Source organism: Pimephales promelas, chromosome 13 (genome assembly GCF_988280905.1).
Source record: "Pimephales promelas chromosome 13, fPimPro1.hap1.1, whole genome shotgun sequence".
Lineage (NCBI taxonomy): Eukaryota > Metazoa > Chordata > Actinopteri > Cypriniformes > Leuciscidae > Pimephales > Pimephales promelas.
The window spans coordinates 19,760,451-19,786,442 of record NC_142781.1 but is presented as its reverse complement, the minus strand read 5'-3'; the positions used below and the strand labels follow the sequence as shown (position 1 = coordinate 19,786,442).

The 25,992-nt window shown below is 37.3% G+C and overlaps 1 protein-coding gene across 2 annotated transcripts in view; it reads right to left on the bottom strand.

Annotated features, from left to right (window-relative positions):
• Nucleotides 1-25,992, bottom strand: part of palld (palladin, cytoskeletal associated protein) — an 87,091-nt gene that overhangs the window by 46,118 nt on the left and 14,981 nt on the right. For both annotated transcript variants that reach the window (XM_039692249.2, XM_089118586.1), the window contains exons 3-9: nt 9,126-9,301; nt 6,445-6,511; nt 4,962-5,079; nt 4,442-4,510; nt 3,225-3,366; nt 1,921-1,944; nt 618-737 (exon numbers count right to left, since the gene is read on the bottom strand). In XM_039692249.2, coding sequence (XP_039548183.2) covers nt 618-737; nt 1,921-1,944; nt 3,225-3,366; nt 4,442-4,510; nt 4,962-5,079; nt 6,445-6,511; nt 9,126-9,301 — 716 coding nt within the window. The remainder of the gene's footprint in view (nt 1-617; nt 738-1,920; nt 1,945-3,224; nt 3,367-4,441; nt 4,511-4,961; nt 5,080-6,444; nt 6,512-9,125; nt 9,302-25,992) is intronic.

Sequence of the window (25,992 nt, the reverse complement as noted above, 5' to 3'; positions counted from 1 at the left end):
ATGCATTAATTCATTACAACTCCTGTGTTACATCACCTAACTTTATTGCTTAAAATGAGAGGTTGCTGAAAATGCTGTTCTTTTGCTGTTCTTTTTAACTTTATATTCATCAAATAATCCTAAAAAAAAATCTATTACGGTTTACACAAAAAATATTAAGCCGTACAGTACAGCAGTACTTTTAACCCTGCATGATAATATTAAGAATATTATATTAAGCACCAATTAAGCATATTTGAATGATTTCTAAATGTTCATGAGACACTGGAGACAGAAGATTCAGTTCATTCATCATAATAATCTAATATTATTATTACTTTTTAAAATTCCAATAACATTTACCAATATTACTGTTATTATTATATTGATAAAAAAACATGCAGCCTACAAAATCTTACTGACCCGCAACTTTTGACCGTTAGAGTATTCATTTACAGTATATAAGATAGATATTAGTTATATGTGACTGTTTGATCACTCTTTTTCTTTTCACATGGGCATGTTTCTTTAAATGTTAACCTCCTTCTACAACAATGTTTCACTAAAATATTTAAATATTTACATGGCCATGAACTTTGATCTCAGATTTAGTCATTGTAAATACAGTGTAAACGCACCTGGTGTGACAGTGAGTTGTGCAGTGCTGTTAACTGAGCCGTATTGGTTGGTTGCAGTGCAGCAGAATAAACCTCCGTCTTCAGGGAACGCCTCTGCAATTACCAACGTGCAGATTTCCTCTGCAAGGCCAATCACAGAAGCCATCAATAACAAAATCATCAAGATCACAAGCAATATCAGATTACGAATAGATTTAATTAATTACATTTAATTATTACAATGAATTTAACAACAGTCCGATAATTCAATACACAAGCCACTGCAACTGGCTAGTTTTACAACACAATCTACTGTAGTCAAACAATGCTATCTCCAGAAACATATTAAACATCATAAATATTGCTTGTAACAAGGAAGGGATGTAGACGGTATTAGACGATTAGATAGACAGGTGTGGTGAATGTAGACAGGTAATTGATGGTTATAGAGGTGATTCAATAGCAGAGAGAAGTCTGTTGCTGCAGACACAGGCTGTGTGTCACATTCCTTTTGTTTCTTATGAGGTGATTCAGTAAATTGTGAATACTGCTTTGGGCAATAGCCAGGGCCTTGATCCCTACACATTGGGACACTGATGACTCAATTACCCACAATATCATTAAGGATACGGGGCTCATATTAAAATGTAAATGGTATTTGTCAAACACAACAATGTATTAACACTCATTAAATCATTCATTTGTTTATCATACATATTCAATGAATAAAACCGTTATGAAATGTGCTCACTTCCCTTTTCTGATGACTTTACGACATTTCTGATAAGTGTATGGAGTGAGTGGCTAATATTCGCATATTTTTATGCAATCTGGGAATTTCTATTGAGAAATTCTGTTTTAAAAGAGAAATGAATAACCCCCCCACCACACCCAACACAGTTTATTATGTCCTAATAAACTAGTGAGCAGTTTGAGACACACCCAAAAATAGAGATGAGATTTAGTAGTCTTAGAGCAAGAAGGTGAGCCATACTCATGAACAGAGAAATTGATGAGATTTACTAGTCTTAGATCAAGAAGGTGAGCCATACTCATGAACAGAGAAATTATGTGACTCAACCCCAGGTGCTGATATACATTAGTGCCGTTCATTTGTTCTGTTATTCCGAGATTTTCGCACCATATTTATTCCAAATTGCATGCATAGAGATGATGTCATGTCATAAACCTTGAGCTTTCTGACAGGCTAAGAGAATTATCTTCTTGATAAATCCATATGTACACATGTATCTGAAGGAAAGTGTTTTATGAATGAGTGAAAATAGAGGAAAGTGGAAGCAGGAGGATAAAAAAAAAGACTCACCGGGTTCTGCTGCAGATCTTGGCTCTGATGAAAGAGGGATATGGGAATTGAGAGAGAAAAACAAATCACTACATATCAGTAATTCAAAAAACCAAACACAGTTCCTAAAATAGTTTAAATAGTCACTCAAAAAAAGAAAAATTCTGTCAACATTTATTCGTTTTGTTCCAAAACCCAGATGACTTACTTTCTTCCCAGGGACACAAAAGGGGGAGTTTGAAAGAATATTCAATGGTTTCAAATATTAAAAATAATAAAGCACTATGAAAGTGGACCACAGAAAAAAAATCAAGTCATATAAGGTGAGTAAATGATGAGTAAATGACTCCATTCAAAGGTGCATTCAGTAGTTTGGTACTAAGTTTTACACATTAAGAAATAAATAGTGTTTTTGCATTTATTTTAATTCATATTTTAGAACTTTTTGTACAGCACTTTGGTACAACTAACTGTTGTTAGAATAGTGCTTTATAAATAAAGAAACAAAGAGCAATACAAAATATTGTGCAGCGCCTGGTTGTGGAAGAAGACAGTGGCTGAATTTGCTTCCTCTGGATTCCAATAGGACTGCATGGATAAACTTTATTTTTAATGACGTTACAGTTGATGAGGGTAAAACATTGTCTGCCTGTTTGCTTCATTTCACAGAGGATTGTTTTGTAAACAAGACTGTATTTCCAGACTGATTAAGAGTAAAGAACGGTGCTGTGCCGTCTATATTGGATCTGACAGGAATTGTGCAACACACGGACTCTGGATTGAACGTGTATGAGCGAACCATTCCGGTTGCCATTTTACAACATTGGACGTTTTCAAAACAATTTCCTCCAAGTGCATCGACGGGTGAGTTGAAACTCATTATAATATGCAAAACTGTTATCCACTCACAGCAGTGGGCGTTTACTTCCAAGTCTCCAGTGCGAGATGCCCATAAAAACCGAGCGTTTTTGAGCTGGGCTCAAAACTAGGGTGGAAAATAGCCTGTTACGTATTCATTTTGATGTTTTTGAATGTAAAAACCAAGCGAACGTCATAAGTTGACCTCAGACAACAATATAATAAAATTTAAAAAGCCAGTTCATGACCCCTTTAAATTCACAACTTTGACTGCTACATAGCTACAGGCTGCCGCCTCTGTGGATGCACTAGTAGGTCAGTGTTTGATGATGCAAATGTTTGATGTCAGTCAGCGTCTAACACCATTGTGGTATCGGTTCTTAGAGTACAAAAAGTATAGCGATACTAAAAATAGCAAGGAACTACTGAATGTCCCTTTTAATGGTTGTCAGAGTAGTTCCTCTTACTCTTTTGCAGGATGCGGAAGTCAGGGGAGTCCTGAATCTCCTGGCCCTCTCGAAACCACTGGACCCGCAGAGGAAGACTACCTCTCACCCGGCACTCCAGAACCACCACCTGACCTTCAGATGCCTGAGCGTCCTGCAACATCTACAGAACAAGAGAAACACAGCTCAACACGACTGAGAGGTAAACATAGGGAGAGAGGACAGAAAGATGAATGGAAAAACAGAAGTGACAGATGAAAAGGTGTAAAACCACTAATTCTACTCTTTCTTCAGCACCTCTTTCATTCCCATGTAATGTACACACTCTTTCAGGCTGAAGACATAACAGACATAGAGGTAAGAAGCTGTCAGAAACCCATAAAAGTTTGTTTATACATGTGTGTGAGAGTTGCTTTCTGTTTGTAGTGTGTTCACTCACTTTGAGGCTTTGTGTATGTGTGTGTAGCATGCTTGTGGTTACAAGTGACGTGTTATATAGGTTTATTTAAAGATCAAGCCAAGAAGAATGTCAATATAATCCAGCCATTTCATTTGTGTGCCTGTTTGTTTAGGACTGTGATGAGGATTCAAAACTATGTATTATAAAAAGGCACATCCTCTCATTAGGGAGATTGATGGGATGATGGGGGTCTAAAAAAACAAACTTTTATCTTTAAGGAGGTGAAAAATTATTTTGCACATTGAGAAAACATAACATTTGGCATTGAAGTCTGAAGCTCTGCCTAGGCCTGCTCAGAGCACTGAATCACATGAGCCACAAATAACACACACACACATTGAGAGAGAAAGACAGAGGCTTGGAATAATTTGGGAAAGGTCATACCCTGATTAATTCACCAATTTCTCAAACTTTTGCATGCAAATTCAGCTAGAGATGAGTGTACATGTTTTTCTATCCTGGTGGGGACTTCAACCTGAATGCACAGACTCATGGGGACTCGTGTCACCGTGGGGACCTAAATTAAGGTCCCCATGAGGAAACAAGCTTATAAATCATACTGATGTTTTTTTTTTTTTTGAAAACGTAAAAAAGCATAACATTTTCTGTGATGGGTAGGTTTGGGGGTATAGGGTTAGTGTAATGGGATAGAATATACAATTTGTACAGTATAAAAATCATTAGATCTATGGAGAATCCCCCACAAAAATAGCAAACCAGACGCATGTTTGTGTGTGTGTGTGTGTGTGTGTGTGTGTGTGTGTGGCCAAGTCATTACCTTAGTGAAGCTAGGGGGTGCTTTGACAAGCGCATCACTGGCATAAAGTGAGGAAACTGGACTCTGGACCTGAGGGAGATAGACAATATGTGTGGTTATTCTGGATCTTTCCAGAGAGTGTGAGTTTTTTATATGTCCATCTGCTGTTGTCATTCCTAATGAGTTTTCCAGATATATTTGTGCATGTGCATTTCTCTTGCAGTTGATAGCAGTCAGTGAAAGCTAAATCAGACAATGTCTCTGACAACCTCCATAGCCACTTGTTAGCAACCATTTTTTCAAGTCACATAAAAGCTTAGAAAAATGAATGAGTGGGGGGGATAACTGACATTTTTTATTGTAGACTTAAAATGTGAACTCATCTTGAGCTTGTGTTAACTACCAACCTTATTTCAGGGATTTAACCAAAAACCTATTCAAAAAGCTCATTGACTTTGGGACAATGGGATTTTTTTAAACAGTTTCAGCACAAAAATTGTGTGTGTGTGTGTGTGTGTGTGTGTGTGTGTTTATTTCTTACTCTCTGTGGTGTAGCAGAAAGAGGCTGGACTAGCGTGGAGCGGTGAGGTTGCCTCTCTGAGCTCTTTGGTGATGATGTGTGAATCGTCAAGGAAACTGAGCTAGTTTTCTTCTGTGCCCTGAGAGAACATATCAACAACAATAAAACAAACCTTATTCAGAGCTGAGAAAATATATCAGCAAAAGTCATAATTAAAAAAAAAAAACAGATATAAAGTAAGGACACCTCTCACATCTTGCAATATTCATGCTTTGAGTCTGAAAGTTGAAGAGATTATATAAAGCTACTGTATGACAAGCTAATCAATCTTTTTGCTCCATCACAGTCTATTAACATTTCTTCACATAAAGTTACAGTTCATTACATGTGACTCAGTTAAAGAGGTACCGGAATTTCGGGGCAAAAAAACCCCAAATAGCTGGGTTGTATTTGCCTCAGAATAGGTCAGTGGTCAGAATTCGTTCCAGTGTTGGTCAGTGTTATTATAGGTAACTAAAACTAAAACCATTTTAGTTACTTGAAATAAAATAACTGTTACCTATAATAAAATTAAATAAAAATAACTGAAATGTATCTTATTTCAGCTACTTGCCAGGGAAACATTTTTCATTTTCTTTGAGCTTAACTTGATGTACTAAATACTGATTTACTAAAACAACTAAAACGACAACTGAATAAAAACTATATTACAGAAACTACTAAAAAAACGACAAAAACACAACAGAAGTTTAAAACTTAAACTAAAATGAATACAAAAGTGGAAAAATAAAATCTAAATATTACCACAATAAAAACTATAATAGTATTTCAGTGATTGGTGAATAGATGTCTATTGAGATTGATATTATTTTGAACACATCTAATGCTATATCCACATCTAATCAGCCTTAACACATTCAATTAAAGTCTAATAGTGATTGTCTGACTTTCAGAACATTAGGTTTCCAACAGCAAATTTATAGAATGTAAAATGTAAGCTAAGAGTAATTGCTCTCTAACACGCACCGACTTACACACAAGTAATATCCACTCCACACTGTATGAATTTCACTATGTAGTTTGCACCTTATAAATGACTTTGGAGCCAATGAGAGCGTAATCCCAAATGGCTGTGATGATGTCAGAGGGAACCAGAGCCAAGCGCTTAATAATTTGTGTAAACAGAAAGGGAAGACTGAGAGGCCAGCAGAGGCAAGAGAGGACAGGAAGAGAAATGAGCAGATGAGTTCAGAGGTGACTGAAGAGAGTTCAAGCAATGTCACAAAGAAATAAGGTTAGACAACACCATTTCTAAATTCTTGATTGATGGATTATTGGCAATTTAACAGCATTGACTCTTATTTAAGGTCAGTTTAAAGCCAAAGAACCATGTTCTTCGCGGTGGAGTAATATGAACCTTTTAAGGGGCTATTAGACAGTAAAGCGGTCAGCTGAGGTCTGAGTCAAAGGTCATGCAAAGAAGAACATGCTGAAACACACATACTGTGGCATGGCTCCAGACCTAGACTTCGACACGGATCCTTCACCGTCTGAGTCTGAGGAGGAAACACCTTTATAGAGAGAAATATAATAAGAAAAAGAAAAAAAAAGAATTGCAATTCCTGGTCTGAAACGTGTTCGGCTGCAGGCTACCTTCCTTTTTAATGATATTAATCCACAATCTGACTTGTGATGCAGCCTGAAATCAAACCACACCATGTTCTAGCCTAGCCAGAAGAGAACTGGCCCCTCGACTGAGTCTGGTTTCTCCCTAGGTTTTCTTCTCTATTTCTGTCACTGATGGAGTTTGGTTTCCTCTTAGTTTAGGACACTTAGGGCCAGATTTACTAAACAGGGCAAAGTAACGTCTGGTTTAAGACATGCTTTTTTTGGCCATTAAAATGATGCTGCAAATACCAATATATTGACTAGTGAAAACCTTAGTAAATCACCTTATTATTCATTTAAATACTCTCCTCCAATAAATTTTGCATCTGAAATGTAAACTCCAACAAATGCATAAGGTCAGCCACAAAAATATGTGTCCATGCCTTTTCAGCGCTCATTTTTCACCGCATGTCTTTGGTAAATCCTGACATTAGTTCTCAAATGCCAAAAAGAGGGTTTGCGTTGCCGCAAACTGTTAGTAAATCAGGTTCTAAATATTCAGCAATATTATTGATTTGACAGAACTCAATTGACACTCTCAGATGAGAACTGAACTGCGCTGGATGATGACATCACTCTTTTCTGCAGACCTTCTTTATAGCTGAATTTAACTCATTACATAATGAAAATTACACAGTTATTGAACTGAACTGAACCAACATCGAACTGATCTGATTTCCAACACATTCTCATCCTAAGGCGTCATCTAACTGACGCTTTACCTTTAGCGTCAGTTAGATGACACGGGCAGGTTTAGGTCTGGGGTAGGGTTAGGGTTAGACCACTAGGATAGCGTCATCTAACTGATGCTAAAGGGTGCCTAAAGCGTCGGATGTTGACGCATGGTCAAAAGCGTCAGTTAGATGACGCCTTGGGATGAGAACGGGCTGTGATTTCAGCTGAATAATGACACTATTGTCTTTTTAGAGATGCTTTACAGCAGAATTGAATTCTGTTTGCATCATTTAATTATTTTCTTGTTATCACTATATAAAGCTAAAACAATTGTAAAGTATAAAGCACTATATAAATAAAAGTGACTTGAAATACCTCAGCAAATTAGTGTGGGCAAAATACAGTCATTTCAATAGGAAACCATGAGAACGGGAGTTTCGTGTAAAGGTGAAAAAGTTCCCCACACAGATTTTGCTCACGTTAGAGTTGGTCACGTGAATTAACAGTGTTGACCAACAGAGAGCTGCTTGTTTTGAAAGTGACTTCTGTGACCTGTAAATTCTTAATGGTTTATTGGCCTTCAAAGACAAAACAGCCTACAGCTTTGAGTATTATTTATGGTCAGTTCATACCCAAACAACCTGCCGTGTGCTTTGGGTGGAGTAATATGAACTTTTGTGTCAGTGGGTGAATTAGGGGCTAGATAATACACAGTTAAGGCCGGTTAACCTATCAGCTGAGGTCTGAGGTCAAAGGGTTAAAGGCCATGTGAGGACAAACATGCACACATGCTGTGGCATGGCTCCAGACCTGGATTTTAAGTGTCCACGCAATTTCCCCAAAATGTTGCTAATGTGATCGCACCGTATAAATACTAATAAAAATAATTTAACGTGAAAAATATAATTACTTTGTGGTATAGTAAGTAATTATTTATGTTTTCATTTTAATGAAATTGTATGAATGTGAAATCCGGGCATTTATTCAAATACAAAATTTTTCAACAAAATACAAAATTGTGCAAAATAATTATTTGACTATCAGGCATTATATCGTGAATTAAAACCTGTTAACAAATTGAAGCATAAAGTTCATCAAAATGATAGTTTTGATAGCCCAAATATAAAAATTCTCTCATCATTTACTCACCCTCAGGTTCTTACAAACCTGTGTGAATTTATAGCTGAGTTTCCTTTATAAACACAAAAGAAGATACTGTATCTTGAAGAATGTTGGTAACCAAACAGTGTAGGGGTGTATTTCTTTCACACACTATGAAAGTCAATGGGGTCCATCAACTGTTTGGTTACCAACATTCTTCAAAATATCTTCTTTTGTGTTCAGCAGAAGAGAGGAATTCATCCAGGTTTGGAACAACATGAGGATAAGTTAATGATGACAGAACTATGTCTTTAAATAATGTTAGTCTTTATAACATAAAAAGGAAAAGAAGGATTTCAAGTTAATTTATTTTTTTAAAGGATTTTTACATATTTTATTACAGCCCATTCTCACCCCCAAGGCGTCACTTAACTGACGCCTTGGGAAGCATTTGGACATGCTTCAATATCTGACGCTTTAGGCGCCCTTTAGCGTCAGGTAGATGACGCCCTAGGATCGCGTGAACCCTAACCCTACCCCCACCCCACACCTAAACCTAACCGCGTCCTCTAACTGACGCTTTCCTTTAGCGTCAGTTAGAGGACGCCGTAGGATCGCGTCATGTAAGTGACGCTAAAGGGCGCCTAAAACGTCAAATATTGAAGCATGGTCAAAGGTGACGCCTTGGGGTGAGAATGCGTTGTTTATTAGTACTGAACAATGACGTAGCTGGGAGCTCACCTTCAATATAGACCTCTGCAGAGGTGTTGTCTGCTCCCAGTGCGTTGGAAGCAACGCAGGTGTACCTGCCGGTGTCGTCTTCAAATGCTTCGGTTATCACTAGAGTGTGCAGGTCACCATCACGACAGATCTGAATATCAGGGCAGTGGTGCAGCTCGCGCCCCTCACAAAACCACCTGTGCAATTAAAACAGAGAGAACGGCGTGTAAGTCAAAGTGTGTAAAATGGAATGGAAAAAAAATGGAAACTGTGAACTATTAATCCAATAATCAAATCTGTAACAGTACTAAGTAGCATGGTTATACTGGAGTATTTTTGTAAGAGTGTCATTTATGTGTGAGAAATTGGCTAAATAAATGTAGATGAACAACTGAGGTCATGTTTACATTAAATCCACTGTCCTCTTAGTTTGCTGCAATCAATTTTCTCTTACAGTGTGTGTGTGTGTGTGTGTGTGTGTGTGTGTGTGTGTGTGTGTGCGTGTGTGTGTGCGCGTGTGTGTGTTTCATCACTAATCCCCGCCAATGCTCTCATCTCAGGGTGAGTCAGCTCTAAAGAAACTGAGAACAGATTTCCCTGATTAGAAATATATTTCCCAACTTATCAACACTGAACCAGATGATTCACACTTTTATCAAAACCTAAAGTCACCATGAAATCACAAATTCTTTTTTTATTATTTTTTATGGCATATTTCATTATGAATGATTTATTTATTTATTTGTGCACATATTTTTAAAAAAACCCTCATAATCTTTAAAAAAAAGATCTACTCTGATGACGTGTTTTGGTGTGAGGATGGGACAACCGTTCACACATGAGATTACAGCAAACTACAACATTTCAATAATCTAATTAATTCCTGCCCTGCCCTCAGATATACGTCACAATAGGGAAAGACTATCGCTATTTCCCATTCATGCCGACTTTAAGTACGTTGTTGTAAGTATGTGTTGGCAGTAAGTATGTTTTAAGTACGGTGTTGGCAGTCAAAATGTAAAGGGTTTGTGTATGTCGTTAAGGTGAAGTATGGAATGTTAAAAAAGTCGGTAAAGTATGTAATTGCTGTGCTACAAATGACACCAAAAACAATTAGATTGATTAACAGGTTTTCAGCTTCCATTAGTTGGCCAAACAGATACCACTGCCCTCAACTCATGTCATTGGATTGTATAAAACAGTTTGGATAGTGCCATATACACTTTTCATGAAAATCAGCCTACAAATGACACATTCTGACAGGTAGCATTTATTTAGTCTTTTCATTCTCATTCCTCAGCGCCGTCATATGTCTTTTTTTTTTTTTTTTTTTTTGAACGGAAGAACACATTATTTGCAAACGCATTTTCAAAAACTGTTTTGTCTGGGCCAGTACTGCTTTAACAGTAAAAAGGGGTAGGGGGCAGAAGAGATACGCTAAACAAGGTATGATAATATTAAAATAGTCTACAAATATAAAATATACATATTATTATTTATTTCAAGTCTTTTAATATTATAAAGGTAATGCTTAAACACTGAGCAGGTTCTCTAAAAAAGCTGAATGTAAATCAGTGTGTCTGACTGTTTTGCTGCTTATTCACGATATTGGCTGATTCTCGGACAGGGAGGAATGTTAAGATTGATGTGTGTGCACAACTGGAATATGACACATCAAACACTCACACACCAAAAGCGGGGACACCGCACTTCATCGTGACGCAAGGGTCTGGGAATCGTAAAGTCTATACAGGGAAAGTCCTTTACTCACCACACACACACACACCAAATGCAATTTCTGTTTCTATAAATCAGTTATTTGAGATAATGAGTCAGTGTGTGTTCTAAGGCCCTGAGGCATGAATATGAAGACAAGTAAACTGTACCTGCCTCGAGGACCTGTGAGTGTATGTTACGGGAACCACTGACACACACACACACAGGCACACACATAAACACACTGTCTGGGTCACTATACATCACTGTGCAATTCTTTCAAGTTTTCTTTGTACTCCAAGTGTCTCAGACCACTTTTATCCATTCATCTAACCTAAACTCCACAGACACACACGCTTTAATGTGTCTAAAGTCATCTGGAATGAGTCCTAGTTTAGGCGCACAGCTGTTCATTCAGCTCGTCTCCGGATCTTAAAATACTCTGAGACACCATTAAGACTTCTATAAAGAATCCCAAAATTCCGGAGCCTGCTGAGTCTGTTTCATTCCATCCTGGCAGTCGAAGGCTTTATCCGTTTTCTGCTTCATTCTTATTACCAAATCAAGTACTGGTCAGATCTGCTTCTTTTTGTCTCTGCATTTGAAATCAGATCCCTAAACATGGCTTCTTTCTCCAAGGCTATACAAATGAAGGATGTCTGTAACATTACAACTGAAATGTCTATTCTATCTGCTCTTGTGAAAAATGTTGGAGTCACTTTTAAACACCTTTGTGAATCCTGGAAAGATTCCAAGACATTCCAAGGTTTGGCGGCTCTGTTTCACACCCCTCTGCCATTCATGGTTCGGACGACAGCATCCAATCTATCACTCACGCTCTTAGACCAGTCAGTATACACCGAAAGAACAGACGAGCCAAACGAGCATGTCAAGACATTATATAATATCCAATGATTCAAATTTTATCAACTATGTTCCGAACTGATGGTTGATGGTTGATTTAATGCCATCAGATAAAACGCATTCAGGCAATGTTCAGTTCACTATATTCATATTCTGTCGGTCTATCCACCTCTCTGCAGGCTCATGCAAGCCTAATACACTCATTTATCTCAGAGAGCGAGATTTTATGATGCCAGGACAGGTGTGTGTCTGATTCACCACAGCCTCAAACTAGCTGCAGTCTTTGGTTCTGTAAGGGGGATTTTTCCCCTTAAGGATTATTGGTGGTCTAGATTCAATTCTAAAACCCCAAAACACCTAAAAAAACTATAAAGTCTTAAAAAATTAATGGCAGAAGATCATGTCTAAGGCTGTTGATTACATGTTGTCCAGAAAGTATGTCTAACACCTACAGTTTTCAATCAATTTTATAATAATTACAATGAAGGAAACTTTAGACATTCTACAAACTTTACTTTGCAACTTGCAAGTCAACTAACTTTCATTAGAGAATTAGTAGACTGTCTGCTTAAAATCTGCTAACATCTTATTTTGATGCTTCTCAACAGACATTCTTCTGACTAACTTTGGAAGTCAACTTATTCTACTAACCTGAACCCTAAAAGTCTACTAACAGTCTACTAACAGTCTACTTATGTTATCTACTACTGTCTACTTATAACAGGCTATGTTTACATGGAAACGATTCTGAAGAGAAAACGCAAAAGTGGCGTTGCGTTATCACTTTTTATTCTGCGTTTAGACGAGCGTTTTTGGTGGGAAATCCGTGTGCATATGATGACGCAAAAGTGTTTGAAATTCGATGTAGTATGCATTCCAGGCGGCTAGGAGTGCAAACTACAACAACACCAAGCCCGCGCGACTGCGTACAACCTTCACTGTCAAGCAGACTTTTGCGTTTTTACCGTTTACACGGGAACCCGGTGGTGGAGCGTTTTTAAGATCTTCAATCTGGAGGGTGGTTTCACTTTTTTGCGTTTTTAAGCCCCAAAAACGCCATCGCCGTGTAAACGAAAGGCACATCCGATAAAATATTTTTACGTTTTCACCCGCGAGCGTTCTCGTGTAAACAGGGCCTTAGTTGACATGTAGTTCAGAATGTCTATAGTGGGCCAACAAAATAAAGGTTTTTAAAATGTTGAAGAGAAATTCCACTTTCACAAAAAAAAAAAACGTCCACTCTAACGTTGTTAAACGTTTTCCAAAAGTTTCTCATCCACACCGAAATGGCTGGTACAACAGCGGTATAAACATACATATGTAGTTCAATATGCGTCACATTTGCACTGATGCACCAAACAAGCATCATCATTTTAAAATACCTCAGTTTTCCCAGTTCACACTACAATGCGAAAACAACGCATCCACTTGGGAGCTAAATTTTCTAAAGCTAAAGCTAAATTTTCGCAGGACAAACACGCCGTCTGAGTGTGCAGTAGGCCAAACGATGTGAAAAGATGTGTTTTCAAATTAACACGTGTGGACAAGGCCTAAAATAATCTTCAAGTGGCTCTGGATAAAAATGGATAAAATGTAACTAAGCGCAAATGAGTGCGTCCCATGTGTTACGGGAGTAGGGCTTATGACAGGACACAAGAGTGAACAGAGGCTCGGGTCATCTACGTCCAACAGCTGGAATGTGTCACATAAATCACCGAGACAGGCAGACATGTTGTGTTTATTATGTGGTGAAATCAGTCTACTCTCATTCTAAGACATTCTGCTTGTGAGACATCACTGTCATTGAGGTCAGGAAGCAGAGTGAAATGTGCATTAGCTTGAGTCTGTGTGATCACATTCAGATGGAGGAGCTTCTAATTGCTCGACAAAAGCAGAATGTCATGTGGTTCAGATCCCTTGTGAAGGCAAAAAGTGTTTGTCTGCTTTACCACAAACTGCGGCAAAATTAAGCCCAGATATGGCATCAAGGGCATCTGTTGTCTTCACCCCGTCCTCTCACAGTCTCAAGTTATTCCCTCATTTGTCTTCATTATTAATTCTGTCCTGTCTTTTCTCAAGTTACCACTCTGTAAGGATATTTCTCGAACTAAGGCTGGCTCTGACACTTTTAAAGTCGGCATGAAATCAAATTTGACAAATCTTCTTTTTATATGTAATACTAATATGTAGTGTTTAGTATAATGATTTATCTGTGCACTTCTTTAATCAAATACATTACCCTTACCTCCCCCATCGAAATGACCTCTCTTCTATTTCAGTCACGTGCAATGGCGAATAGGTGCGGGGAGATCCGATGAGGGCGCGGCTATCGGTGCACCGCCTCTCAGAGAATCGCATTCAAATCTGCCTCCATTTTGTTTGCAACGCCCAACCTCCAATGATCCAATCAATTCCCGAAGGACGAAATCAAGCCCTGCCCTACATTTTTTCTAATTTCAGAAGCCGTTTCACTCAGATGTACGTCACGACAAGGAAAAATTACAATCTCAACTTCCGTTTCATGCCAACTTTAATGAACTGTAATCAACTTTTAATAACTTTAAGTCGAAGCAGCATTGGCCTATACACTGAATGAAAAAAAAGTTGGGTTCATTCCCATTCGGTCACTTCCCAGCTGCATGGGATGTGAATAATTATTATGGTTGCATTGTTTGAACATTTACCTATTTTAGATTTTGTTGAAATAAGTACCTAAAGTTCAATAATTAAAAAAGGTCAATTTAGTTACATTAGTCATTACAATTCAGTGACTCAACATTTTAAGTTCAGTCAAGACATTTATTCAAAATTACAGTCAAATAAAACAATATTAAATAAATCACCACATTTTTTAAGCTCAAGAAAATACTCCTGTGTTACAGCGTACAGAAACAAATCCAGGCTATCTTTCAGACAAAGACTGACAGAATTGGCTTGTTCATGGATGCTAAACCTGCCTCAAAGACATCCAATTCAATTTATCATGGAAGTTCATCCCTGGACAGCAGTCATACTCTTTTCACCCTAATATGTTCTCAAATAAAGGCCTTCATGGCTAGTTCATTGTGTCTGTGTCTACATCCCGACCACAACGTACAGACACTCTGGAAAAACAGCTCATGAGCCGTCGGCCTCGGTGCCCTACAGGGAATTCTCCCCATCATTATACATAAAAGAGCAAGCAATGACAAAGGTGCCATATTTATTCAACTTTTTTTAATGTAAAACAGTTGTCTTTTAAGGATCTAGTACCATGCTTTTAGGATGCTGTGGTTTAATTATAAGACATTTTTAAAACTGTCTTTAGAGCTTCTTGTTGTTTTTGAAGGCAATGAGACCAACTGAAGCAGTTAGACCAGATTAGTACTGCAGTGCTGTCATCATCTGTTACAAAACAGACTAATCACAATAAACCATTAACTAACCGAGGAACAGTTTCAGAAAAATCATCCAATGGGGTAAAACGCAGCTTGTCACGGTAATGGAACTAAACAAACAATGTGTTTGCCATAAACACCTGAATGTGTAACACAAGACATCCTGTTTAGGGATCCTAGTTTAGTTTTCCACTGGAGTTCTGCTGCATGCTTTACACTAATTAGATGTGGGTGGATTGGGTTTAACAGGGCTTACAGGCAGTGCTGGGAGCTTGCTATGTTGGTATGTGTGTGCAAGTGAGAAACCCTGCTAGTTTCAATCTCCAGAAGTTGGAAAAAGCCTGCATCAACAAAGCTGCAAAGAGGAAATGGCCCAAAATGGTTTGTTTATTTATTTCTGTTATATATACACTGTTTTTTCTCATTAAACATTAACATTTATGCAAATGCTGAATTCACAAAGCATTATGGGTGGTGGAAGTATTGGTAATAGAAAGTATGCACATTTTGCTAGTCATACCCACTAACCAGACCTAATGAACAATCATTAAGGGTAATTACTGAATATAAACCAATTCAGCAGTGTCCATCATAGCCAAACACTGTTTGTGCCTGTGAGAGAGAAAAAGAGGGAATGGTACAAACTCTCTTAGTTTCCGCCTCTTGTGGTTTGGCCATGATGTGGCCAGTGTAACAGAGCCTCCCTATTTAAACTTTCCATCTACAACAGCAAATAACAACAAGTCAGAGTATGTGCGTGCGGATACTGGCCTCATTCTCACATGAGAAAGACACACACTTCTCTGTCAAATCCACTATCCTGCCAAGGAACAGGTAATTTCATCTCTTGCACTGTCAATGTTGTCCCCATTCTCACACTTTCACTCCCATCCAACAACAGTCAGATAAATAGAAATTTCAGGCATCCACGGAGAAACACTGGAAGGAAATAAGAAAACGCCACTCACTGCTTCCATGGATAATTATAAGCCACCTTCAAAACCAGAGATCTTCTGGCAAGAGTCAAACAAGTTAAAAACACAAGAGTACAGACCAAGGGAGAGTTTGATGGTCAGCGTTAAACACTACCGAGGCTTTCAATGAAACCAGTGCTGGTCTTATTCTGAAAAGTAGGAGCTTTTTGACAAGAAACATTTGGTTTGAACTACAAAAATAAATTTACAGCAGCATAGACAGTACAGAAGCAGAAACATAACGGCATTTGTAAGAAAGCTATAAAGTTGATGTTTCAAATATGAAATTATACTTCTAAATAAAATATAGAATTATTCTGAAAAAAAGTAAGTGCTTCTATTAACAAGGAAGACTGATCCACACTAAAAAAAATACATAGCAGCATGCATAGCTGGAGGGATCTACAGAGGCAACATAAAGGCATTTATACAGAAAATTACAAATATTTGAAATGTTATGACATTTATGACTCTTTCAATATGAAAGTGTGACTATAGAAATTTGGTCAGTCAGTCTGTTTAACCACTTGTTTGCCGGTGTTTCCTTTGTTCTTCTTTTCCCGCAATTATCAGTTACCATGAATATTCATGTAATCATCACAGCTGTTCATTTAGTTAATAACCATGTGTATTTATGTTCCTCTGATCTCTCTCTCTCTCTCTCTCTCTCTCTCTCTCTCTCTCTCTCTCTCGCTCTCTCTCTCTCTCTCTCTCTCTCTCTCTCTCTCTCGCTCTCTCTCTCTCTCTCTCTCTCTCTCTCTCTCTCTCTCTCTCTCTCTCTCTCTCTCTCTCTATATATATATATATATATATATATATATATATATATAGGCTATTTTTAATCATTCCGAAATAAAATCAGGAAAAGCTATAGTTTTGGTGAGTATAAGGTTTACAATTGTGGGATGTTGGCCGTATGTGTAATTCTATTCATCTCTTGCTGTATAATATACCCCATATGTACTTCATCCATTAAATGGTGCAGGGTAAATCTATTTGTTCTTTTCATCTTTCTTTCTGTCTTTCTTTTTTTGCTTTCTTTTCATGCATGAAGACCTGAAATAATCTGATTTGGCTTCCCTTGGACTTGGCATATCAAGGGACCTGAAATCCATTCTGATCTGTTAGTGTATCTGTTGGAGATGTTTTGAAAGAATAAGCTTCATGTCACTGACATCAGGCCAGACAACACCTCAGAAACACAGGAAAAGGTCTGGAGCCAGAATTAAACACTGAGCAGCTTTGGGAGACAGACTGAGAGGGTGAGGGTGGGCTTGGGGTCGCCGGGAGTTGGGTGCATGTCTGATGCAGTGGAAGACCAACAGTGAAAGTTTAAAAGGTAAGACAAATATGGCAACTTTTAGAACAACCTTATCATGATAGATTATAGTATGTGCATGTGTGTAAAACGATTCCCGCAGGTCCTGACAAATGCTAAATTCTCTGAGCGCAATCAGTGGAGTCATTTTGCGCCTGGTTAAAATTGACCTCAGAGGTCAGATGCTTAAGTTCAGTGGCCAGGAAGGGAACACAGGGAAGAAGTAAGGAATGGAGAGAAGACCGCAAGAGAAGCCCCAAATAGAAATACTGATAGATGCGTCTGCAGCAGCTGAATTATGAAGTTCTTGTAAACACACACACACACACACCATGACAGAAACCCACCGCCCACATGACATTTACCAGCCTGGGTCTGGAGAAAACTCCACACAATCACACTGATTTATAAATAGTAATGAAAAATTCACAACGTATTGATCACGGAAGCTGCATCTGAAGTGACATATATACCAGAAAAAGTTGCATTTACAATTACAATTAGAAAAAAACAACATGTAATATTTAATGTCATGAAAATGATGCACCTCCATTTACACAGAAGCAAAAATCAAGACCGTACTATAAAATGATGTATTGCAGTGCTCAGCACATTATGTTGCATTTATTAACACAAGTAGGCTAGTTTATAAATAACTTAACAAATCACCTCTATCTTTTCTGATAAATGTGCCATAGTCATTAAGCAAAACAATCTCAGATAAAAATATCATGAAGATAATCAACAGTACCCATAAACAGATTTGTAACACTTGTTTACTTAAAATTTAAATGAACTTGATTATTTTAACTTCAAATATAAATGCTTAGTATTAATTCAATAAAATAAATTAAAAATAATTCTACAAATTGCTTTTAAATGTACTGTTTTTAAGATAAGGTAAAAGATAACTAATTTCTGCAAAGTGTATTTTCAGAGTTCAAAGTTCAGGTAAACTTACCAGAGCTGTATTGCTTATCTTGCTTCTTAAAATATATCCAGATATGATGACTAAACATGCAGATTTTAGTCTGCAAGAAGTGCTCACACACTCCCTTTGAATGCTTACACAAGCCTGAGATTTCAATCACTCACACATGTACACACTCTCTGCCACACTAGGTAGAGCTGTGACTGAAGCGCACATACGGCTGAAGAGAGAGAAAAGGGAGGGAGCAGGGGGCTGTATAAGAGAGAGGCACGCTGTAACTGTGAAGAAAGATTCAATAGCACACTAAACCTTTGGCATACATCCAGCCCACTCATTATATCTCTCTTATTCAGTCTTTCTTTTGCAAATCGTTTCAATCTCTAACGTTGACTTCACCCTGCATCTCCTCAAATTAACATTCCCATGTCACAGGAACTTTTTGACTATTTGACTTTGGTCTACCATTTGAATTGAATTGCTCTGTCTTGAATTCAGTTCAAGATGTTCTGGAAATTGAGAAACAGCTCAGATTTATTTTTCAATTAAACTACAAATTATGCTTAAAACTTTATTACAAAAAAGTATATTTACATTCTTCACAGCTATACTGTCATATTCCTGTGTGCATGAAAACAGCATATTTTAAATAAACTAAGACATACATTATTTCCCTGCTATTCTCCTCTACATATATATACATACAGTATATGTAATTAATTTATAAAATTCACTCATTGATATCCTTAGCAATAAGGGCGTGAATTGTTTATAAAAGTCAGTTAAAGGTGCTATATGCAACTTTTCTTCTAAAATGAATATTTTTTATTGCCTGTGTGAAGGGGTTGTAATCACACATTACAATGATCCACTTGTCGGGTTTTGCTAAAAAAAAACCTGAAGGCCAGTATTCCTATTTCTATGTGAAGTCTCCGGGTTGTAATTTCTGCGAAATCCATCGGATGTGACGTGCATGCGCGCTTCCGAGCCTCTCTCCTTTTATATACGGTCTATGCGACGGCACTGCAGCTAACGACATGGAGTCTGATAACACCAAAAAATGACCTTCCTCCAACACAACACAGACTCCAACACAAACTCCACATAAATATAAAAAATAATACAAAAATGCATCTGTTGAAGCTCATCAGGCCAAACGTGAATCGGATCGACTTAGGACGAAAACACGGATCAACATCGGCAGAGTGTTTGAGTTATGGAGACACTTCCGCTAATTTTATTGTGATAAATTACAAGTTTTCAGATATGCTGAAATAATGGTAAATTATAATGAAATAGCTAGGTAAACTACTACATCATATATCTACTGTCTAAAGACACTCATCCCACTACTATCATATTGTTTATAAATTATAATACATATTTCCAAACATGTTCAGTACACTGTTACTTCCTACGATCTTACTGTTACACTGAAATTGTTCAATCTAGTTCACTAATCGTTTTCGTTATCGTATTATACAATCACCTATGTTGACATTGCTGATTGTGAAAGATACGCGAATAGTTGTAAAAATGCCTTATGCTAGATAACAGCACAAATGTTATGTTATCATAGTACGATCATGGAGCATTAGTTCAACGTCAAGCTGATAAAAGTAGCCTATTATTGTAACGTTGCAGTGGGAGTTTATATGAGTTTACAGCATGTTGTGAGATGCTTTCTCCGGTGTGTTGAAAATCTCAGTGTGGCCATGTACCATTTCTGTTTTATTATATTAATATTCTGTCTTTATTATATTTTATTATTATTTTCAGTGATTGCATGACCTAAAAATTAAATTCAAGTAGTATTTGAGGCCCATTGTATTCTGGGTATTATTCTAGAACTCTATTGAGCTAACACAATAGCCAAACAGAAAAACAATTTCTTGCTGCTTCAGCTCTGCCGTTGCCCATGCCAACATGTCCAGGTCACAGTCAAACGGGCACCACACCAACATTCCCTCATTGACACATTAACACAATCAAACGGGTTGCAATCTTGAACGGTCGGCAAACACTGCATAATAATATATGAATATGAAAAAGAAAATGAAATAAATATGCAAGAAATTCCAATATCGTAATATCAATCAAATGCACAATTCATTCATCCAACGAAAAATCCATTGCAATTTTTTTTTTTACTTTGATGCCATTTAGTTGGGACGTATAAAGCATTTCAGTAATCTTCAGGACAAAAATAGAACTCCAAGTCTTGGTTGGAAGAGCCCACTTAGCATTGATCTAAAAACAGAGCTAACGGCACCTGGTCTCAGTCAAACAGATGGCATTCACCTGTTTCATCAATGGATTCTGGGACAGTGAGAGACAAGATACAGAAGTAAACAGGCCGTATACCTTATCACTGATCATTTTTTTGGAACTGGCACAGGCATGTTTTATTTGCACAAAAACACAATTGTGTTGTATACAGTACAGCTAATCCTTTATTTGGGGTGAGGTTAGACGTGTTGTGGCATATTGAGTTTGTAACTTTTCGCAGACCTTCATGGTTAGTTAGACTCTCTCAGTCTTTCAGTCCAGAAACAGGTGGAACACTTGGGTGGGGTATTTATGGAGCATATAGAGCTCAGAAAGTACACATACCCTCAAAAAAACACACACAACAAGAGACAAACACGCATATGTGCGACCAGGCGTTTTTAAACCAGCACACAGTGTGATGCACAAACACATCCACATCTTTTTATATTAAGAAAATACGCTAGCATTAAAAGAAGTGTGATTGCATGACTCTCTCCGCTACTAACACTGCTGCAAGATTTGCATGTACACATTCTGTGTCCCACACCTCAACAGTGCTTCTCTGTGTTAATTTATCTGACCGATGAGGCGCTCGTTACACAACCATTCCTTTAGAAACAGGACAAAATGAAAACACAATTTACTATTTATTCATTATTTTTTACATTTGATTATTTTAGGTAAATTCAATTATTTATTCCTTTACCTCAGAGTAAAGATACTAAACAAAAATGGTGCTAAATAGCACTAAAAGTGGTTTATTGGTTTGTAATCAGAGGAACCACTTCATCTTTGTCAAATGGTGCTATGTAGAACCATAAGAGGTGCCATAAAGCACCTTAACCACCACAGAGAACCACTGTAGAACCAAACTAGCACCATGACCACCGCAATGAAGAACCTTTTTTATTATTTAGAGTGTATAAAAAGTCAATTGTAATATTGTAACAACTGTTTAAAGTAAATAAAGCTCGCTGTGAGATATTTAGACTGCAAAGGCGGCACAAAAGCAGCATCTAGTGTATCCAAAAGGTGTTATGCTTATTGGATGAGTTGTTTTCTCTGTAATTAATCTCCCATTATTTCCAGTTTAACCCATTCAGGCCAATTTGCGGATTGGCTGCAGGCATTGTCATGTTGACAGGTTAATTAACTGGCTTTACAAAAAATAAAGGTTCTCTAGGTGACTCTACTGAAACATTTAAAAAAATAATGTTGAAACCTATTTTTACTAAGACCAATCAATAATGTTAAGATGCCTTATATGAATACATACAAATCTGTCCAAATAATTTATTTTTCAGAACAACTAATAACAGAACCTAAAAATTAATATAATAATAATATTGCAAATTATTGTTCTTTTATTTTCATCTGCACTGACTGCACCGCCTGACACTCATCTTTCTGTTCAAAAGGTCTTCCAAAGGTCATCTCAGAATCATCTCAAAATGCTTTTCCAATTACCATGACAACCTTTCCATTTCTCCAAAGACAAAAAAAAAAACACAAAGTAAAACAAACTCTAGTCCTTTCCGTATGCACTAAGATGCTGAATAGTACAAGTTAAGCAAACAACACTAACAATTGTACTCCTAATAAACAAACCATTAATCTGACAAACAAATCTAAACATGAGGATTAATGATGACTATCATCTATTCAGTGAAGTTAATGATGGTGAAATACATACACAACACTGAGAAAGATTGTGTTCAAAGACAAGCTCTGAAGCTCAGATGAAATTGACTAAAGGTTTCTCTGGATTTTGAGCTGGTAAAAGGTTCTTTTGTGTTTCTGTTTGAGTTTACACAGCAGAGCAGATATACATAGAGTATTTTACAGTTCCCTCCCAATTCTCTTGTCTCCGGTGTGTCATCAACCTGTATTAATGTGTTGCAAAAGTAAGTTGGACCAAAAAGTCATCTTTCATAGAGTATTGTGTGCGTTTGGGGTTGAAATATGGGCTTCAGTTGTTGGTAAATCAAAAGCTGAAGAAAACAATAAAACTAGATCAACTGCAGAAACATTCAAAAACTCTCAGTGACATCTGCCTCAAATACACATTAATTTCACTTGGCTTTTGAAATTGCCAAGGTTTCCAACACACACAAATCAATGTATGCCCAAAGGCACGAATGAGCTACAACGCTGACATGCTCCTCATTTTACAGTACACAGACAATGCACAAATCATACAGATCCAAATCTGATGGAGGTATTCTAAATGCTGATAAACAGACCCATTCAAGGACAGATACACACATCCACAGAACTGATGTCATCTCTCCTTTTCTGGCTTTGTTTTGCATCTTTTTGCTCCTGGACATCTGTTGAACTGTAACTGTTAAACGGTTTAGACTGAGATTTCCAGAACATTCTCTAACAATAGCCTATGTGTGTCTTTACATTGAGTTTACATTTATATATATATATATATATATATATATATATATACCCTAGTAAAAAAGAATCCATACCAAGATGTTGTTTTTTTTTTCATACTAAGTATACTACAAATCCAAAACATATTTACTGGCATATCACTTGAGAATTACTGGTATAAATATTATAATTACACCTTATTTGGAGTACGTATTTATTGTACAATGCACATTTAAAAATTTTAAGCCTTTTTAATATCACTATTAAGGTTAGTATGATCACTGTAGTCGCACTGATATATATATATATATAAAGGCACTGCGAGAAATAAAGTCAAACAGCAATATATAGTTACTCTCACAATTCGAGATATAAGGTCACACTGAGAGATAAATTCTCAATTATTAGAAACAATTGGCTCCTTAAAATGTCAAAAGTAAATGTATGCCCAGTCATAATAATCTTCTCAATCATTTCCATCTTCTGTCATTATTCTCATCAACACACTAATCTCAATGTCGTTTTAAACTTTAATGATTTTATGTCTTGCCAACGCATTCTCACCCCAAGGCGTCACCTTTGACCATGCTTCAATATTTGACGTTTTAGGCGCCCTTTAGCGTCACTTACATGACGCGATCCTACGGCGTCATCTATTCTAACTGACACTAAAGGAAAGCGTCAGTTAGAGGACGCGGTTAGGTTTAGGTGTGGGGTGGGGGTAGGGTACACGCGATCCTAGGGCGTCATCTTACTGACGCTAAAGGGCGCCTAAAGCATCAGACATTGAAGCATGTCCAAATGCTTCCCAAGGCGTCAGTTAAGTGACGCCTTGGGGGTGAGAATGGGCTGGTCTTGCAGAACACAAAAGAAGATTTTCTGAGGAATGTTTTAACTGTTTAAATAAATGTATATTCTCTAATATATATATATATATATATATATATATATATATATACAGAATATTATTTTGTGTCTATACATTTCCTAATTTGTGTGTGACCTACTATCCCTTTAAATTAAAACAGGGTTCTGCCCCTCAGACAAATTGGGTTTAAAGCTTAGTTCAAGGTTTGTGTTGGACGTGTCTCGTAACTGTTAAAACTATCAGTGATATTCACCAGCATACGCAGCACTCCACATCTAAATCAACTTTATATTTAATGGCTTTGCTTCAAAAGGCGCACTAAGGTTTATATTAGATCACATATCATACTTTAAAAACAACTCAGTTTCATGAATGAGCAAAAGAACAATCATCTACAGTTACACTAGCATGAAACATGACACCATTCAATGTGAAACGGAAAAATATTCACATTGATAAATGCCAAAATACATTAATCTTCATGTACAGACTCGATGACTACAGCCGTCATAATCGGACCACTGCCAGTGCAGATTGCAGACTCCTTTACGTGCAACCGTGGCCTACATTTGACTCCAGTAAGTTCCTGCACAGTGAGCGAAGCCACTATACAAGTGAATGATTCAGTTGACCCCGATCTCTGCCTCCCTCAATGCAGACGTTTATAGAGTCGGTAATATCACAGGGGTCAGTTTAACAGACGAAACTAAATGCTCAGAGACACAACTCCCTAAGATTGTGACATCATCACCAGAACTCCGGCGCCTCATGGTCGTACCCCGCAGAATGCGAAGAGATGGACAAAGATGAGAAAGAGGACTAAAAGAGGAACAAGACAGAAGGGAGGAATTATGAGCAGCGTGGAAAGAATTTTCTTGAAGGGACAGTTAAAACAAGAAAGAGACAGATGGAGATGTGATAAGAGTGTGTGATAAAGAGGAAACATAAAGAAAGAAAGACAAATGAATGATGTGATATGGTACAGGGATTTATATAAAGAGATTAAAGAGAGAATGAGAGAATGTAATTACCAGATGTGTTAGACAGATGAAGAGGTCTGTGTCTTTTGACAGTTTAACAGAGAGATTGTAATCCTGTCACAATCTGCAGGGTAACATTAAAATATAACGTTAAAATATTTCTGCATGAGCTGAAAACTCAAAATACACATTCCTAAACACAGAGGTTTTCAAACTTTTTCCACGGACTCCCAAATATGATGATTCCCTTTAACGACCCTATAAAATAAAAAGGCAGCTCTATATTTTAATCACAAATAAAGTCTGAATATAATATAAATATGTTCATACTTATTTATTAAACCCCTGTTGCAAATCAGGTTTATTGGCAAAAATTTACAGAATTCAGATGCAATGAACAAATCAAACAAAAAAAAAACAAAAAATCAACACATCAAATATTTCAATGGTTCCCCCAAATTCAACTGAAAATGTTACTTTTAATGACTTCTGCAGTCTCAAAATTATTCAACCCCTTCATGGCAAGCATCTTTAGTACTTAACACCCTTTTGCTGTTAGGATCTCCTGCAAACGAGATGTATAACCAGACAGCAGCTTCTGGTAGAAAGCTGGTTTCTAAAGAATCTTTACCCATTCCTTATAAACACTGGCCTCCAGTTCAGTGACATACTTGGGTTTGTGTTCTTCAACTGCTTTCTTCAAATTTCTTCAGATTTTCTATGGGCTTCAAGTCAGGTGACTGTGATGGCCACTGTATAATCTTCCAGGACTTCTTCTGCAACCAAGCCTTGGTGGAATTTTAGGTATGCTTGAGATCATTGTCCTGTAGGACGGTCAAATAACACCCAAGCTTCAGCTTCCTCACTGACGGCATGATGTTTTCTCCTAGAATTTCCTGATACTACAATGAATCCATCTTGGCTTCCACATGCTGCAGATTTGCAGTGCCAGAGGATGCAAAGCAACCCCAGAGCATCACGAGCCACCACCATGCTTAACTGTAGACAGAGTGTCCTTTTCAGCATTTGCTTCATTCTTCTTCCTTTAGTCATACCACTGATCCATAGGCCAAAAAGTTCGTTTTGTTTCATCATTCCTCAGAACAGAATCCCAAAACCTCTATGGCTTATTTATATAATTTTGGGCAAATTGGAGCCGACTTTTCTTGTGCTTTTGGGTCAGTTAGTGGTGTAGTCTTGGATGTTC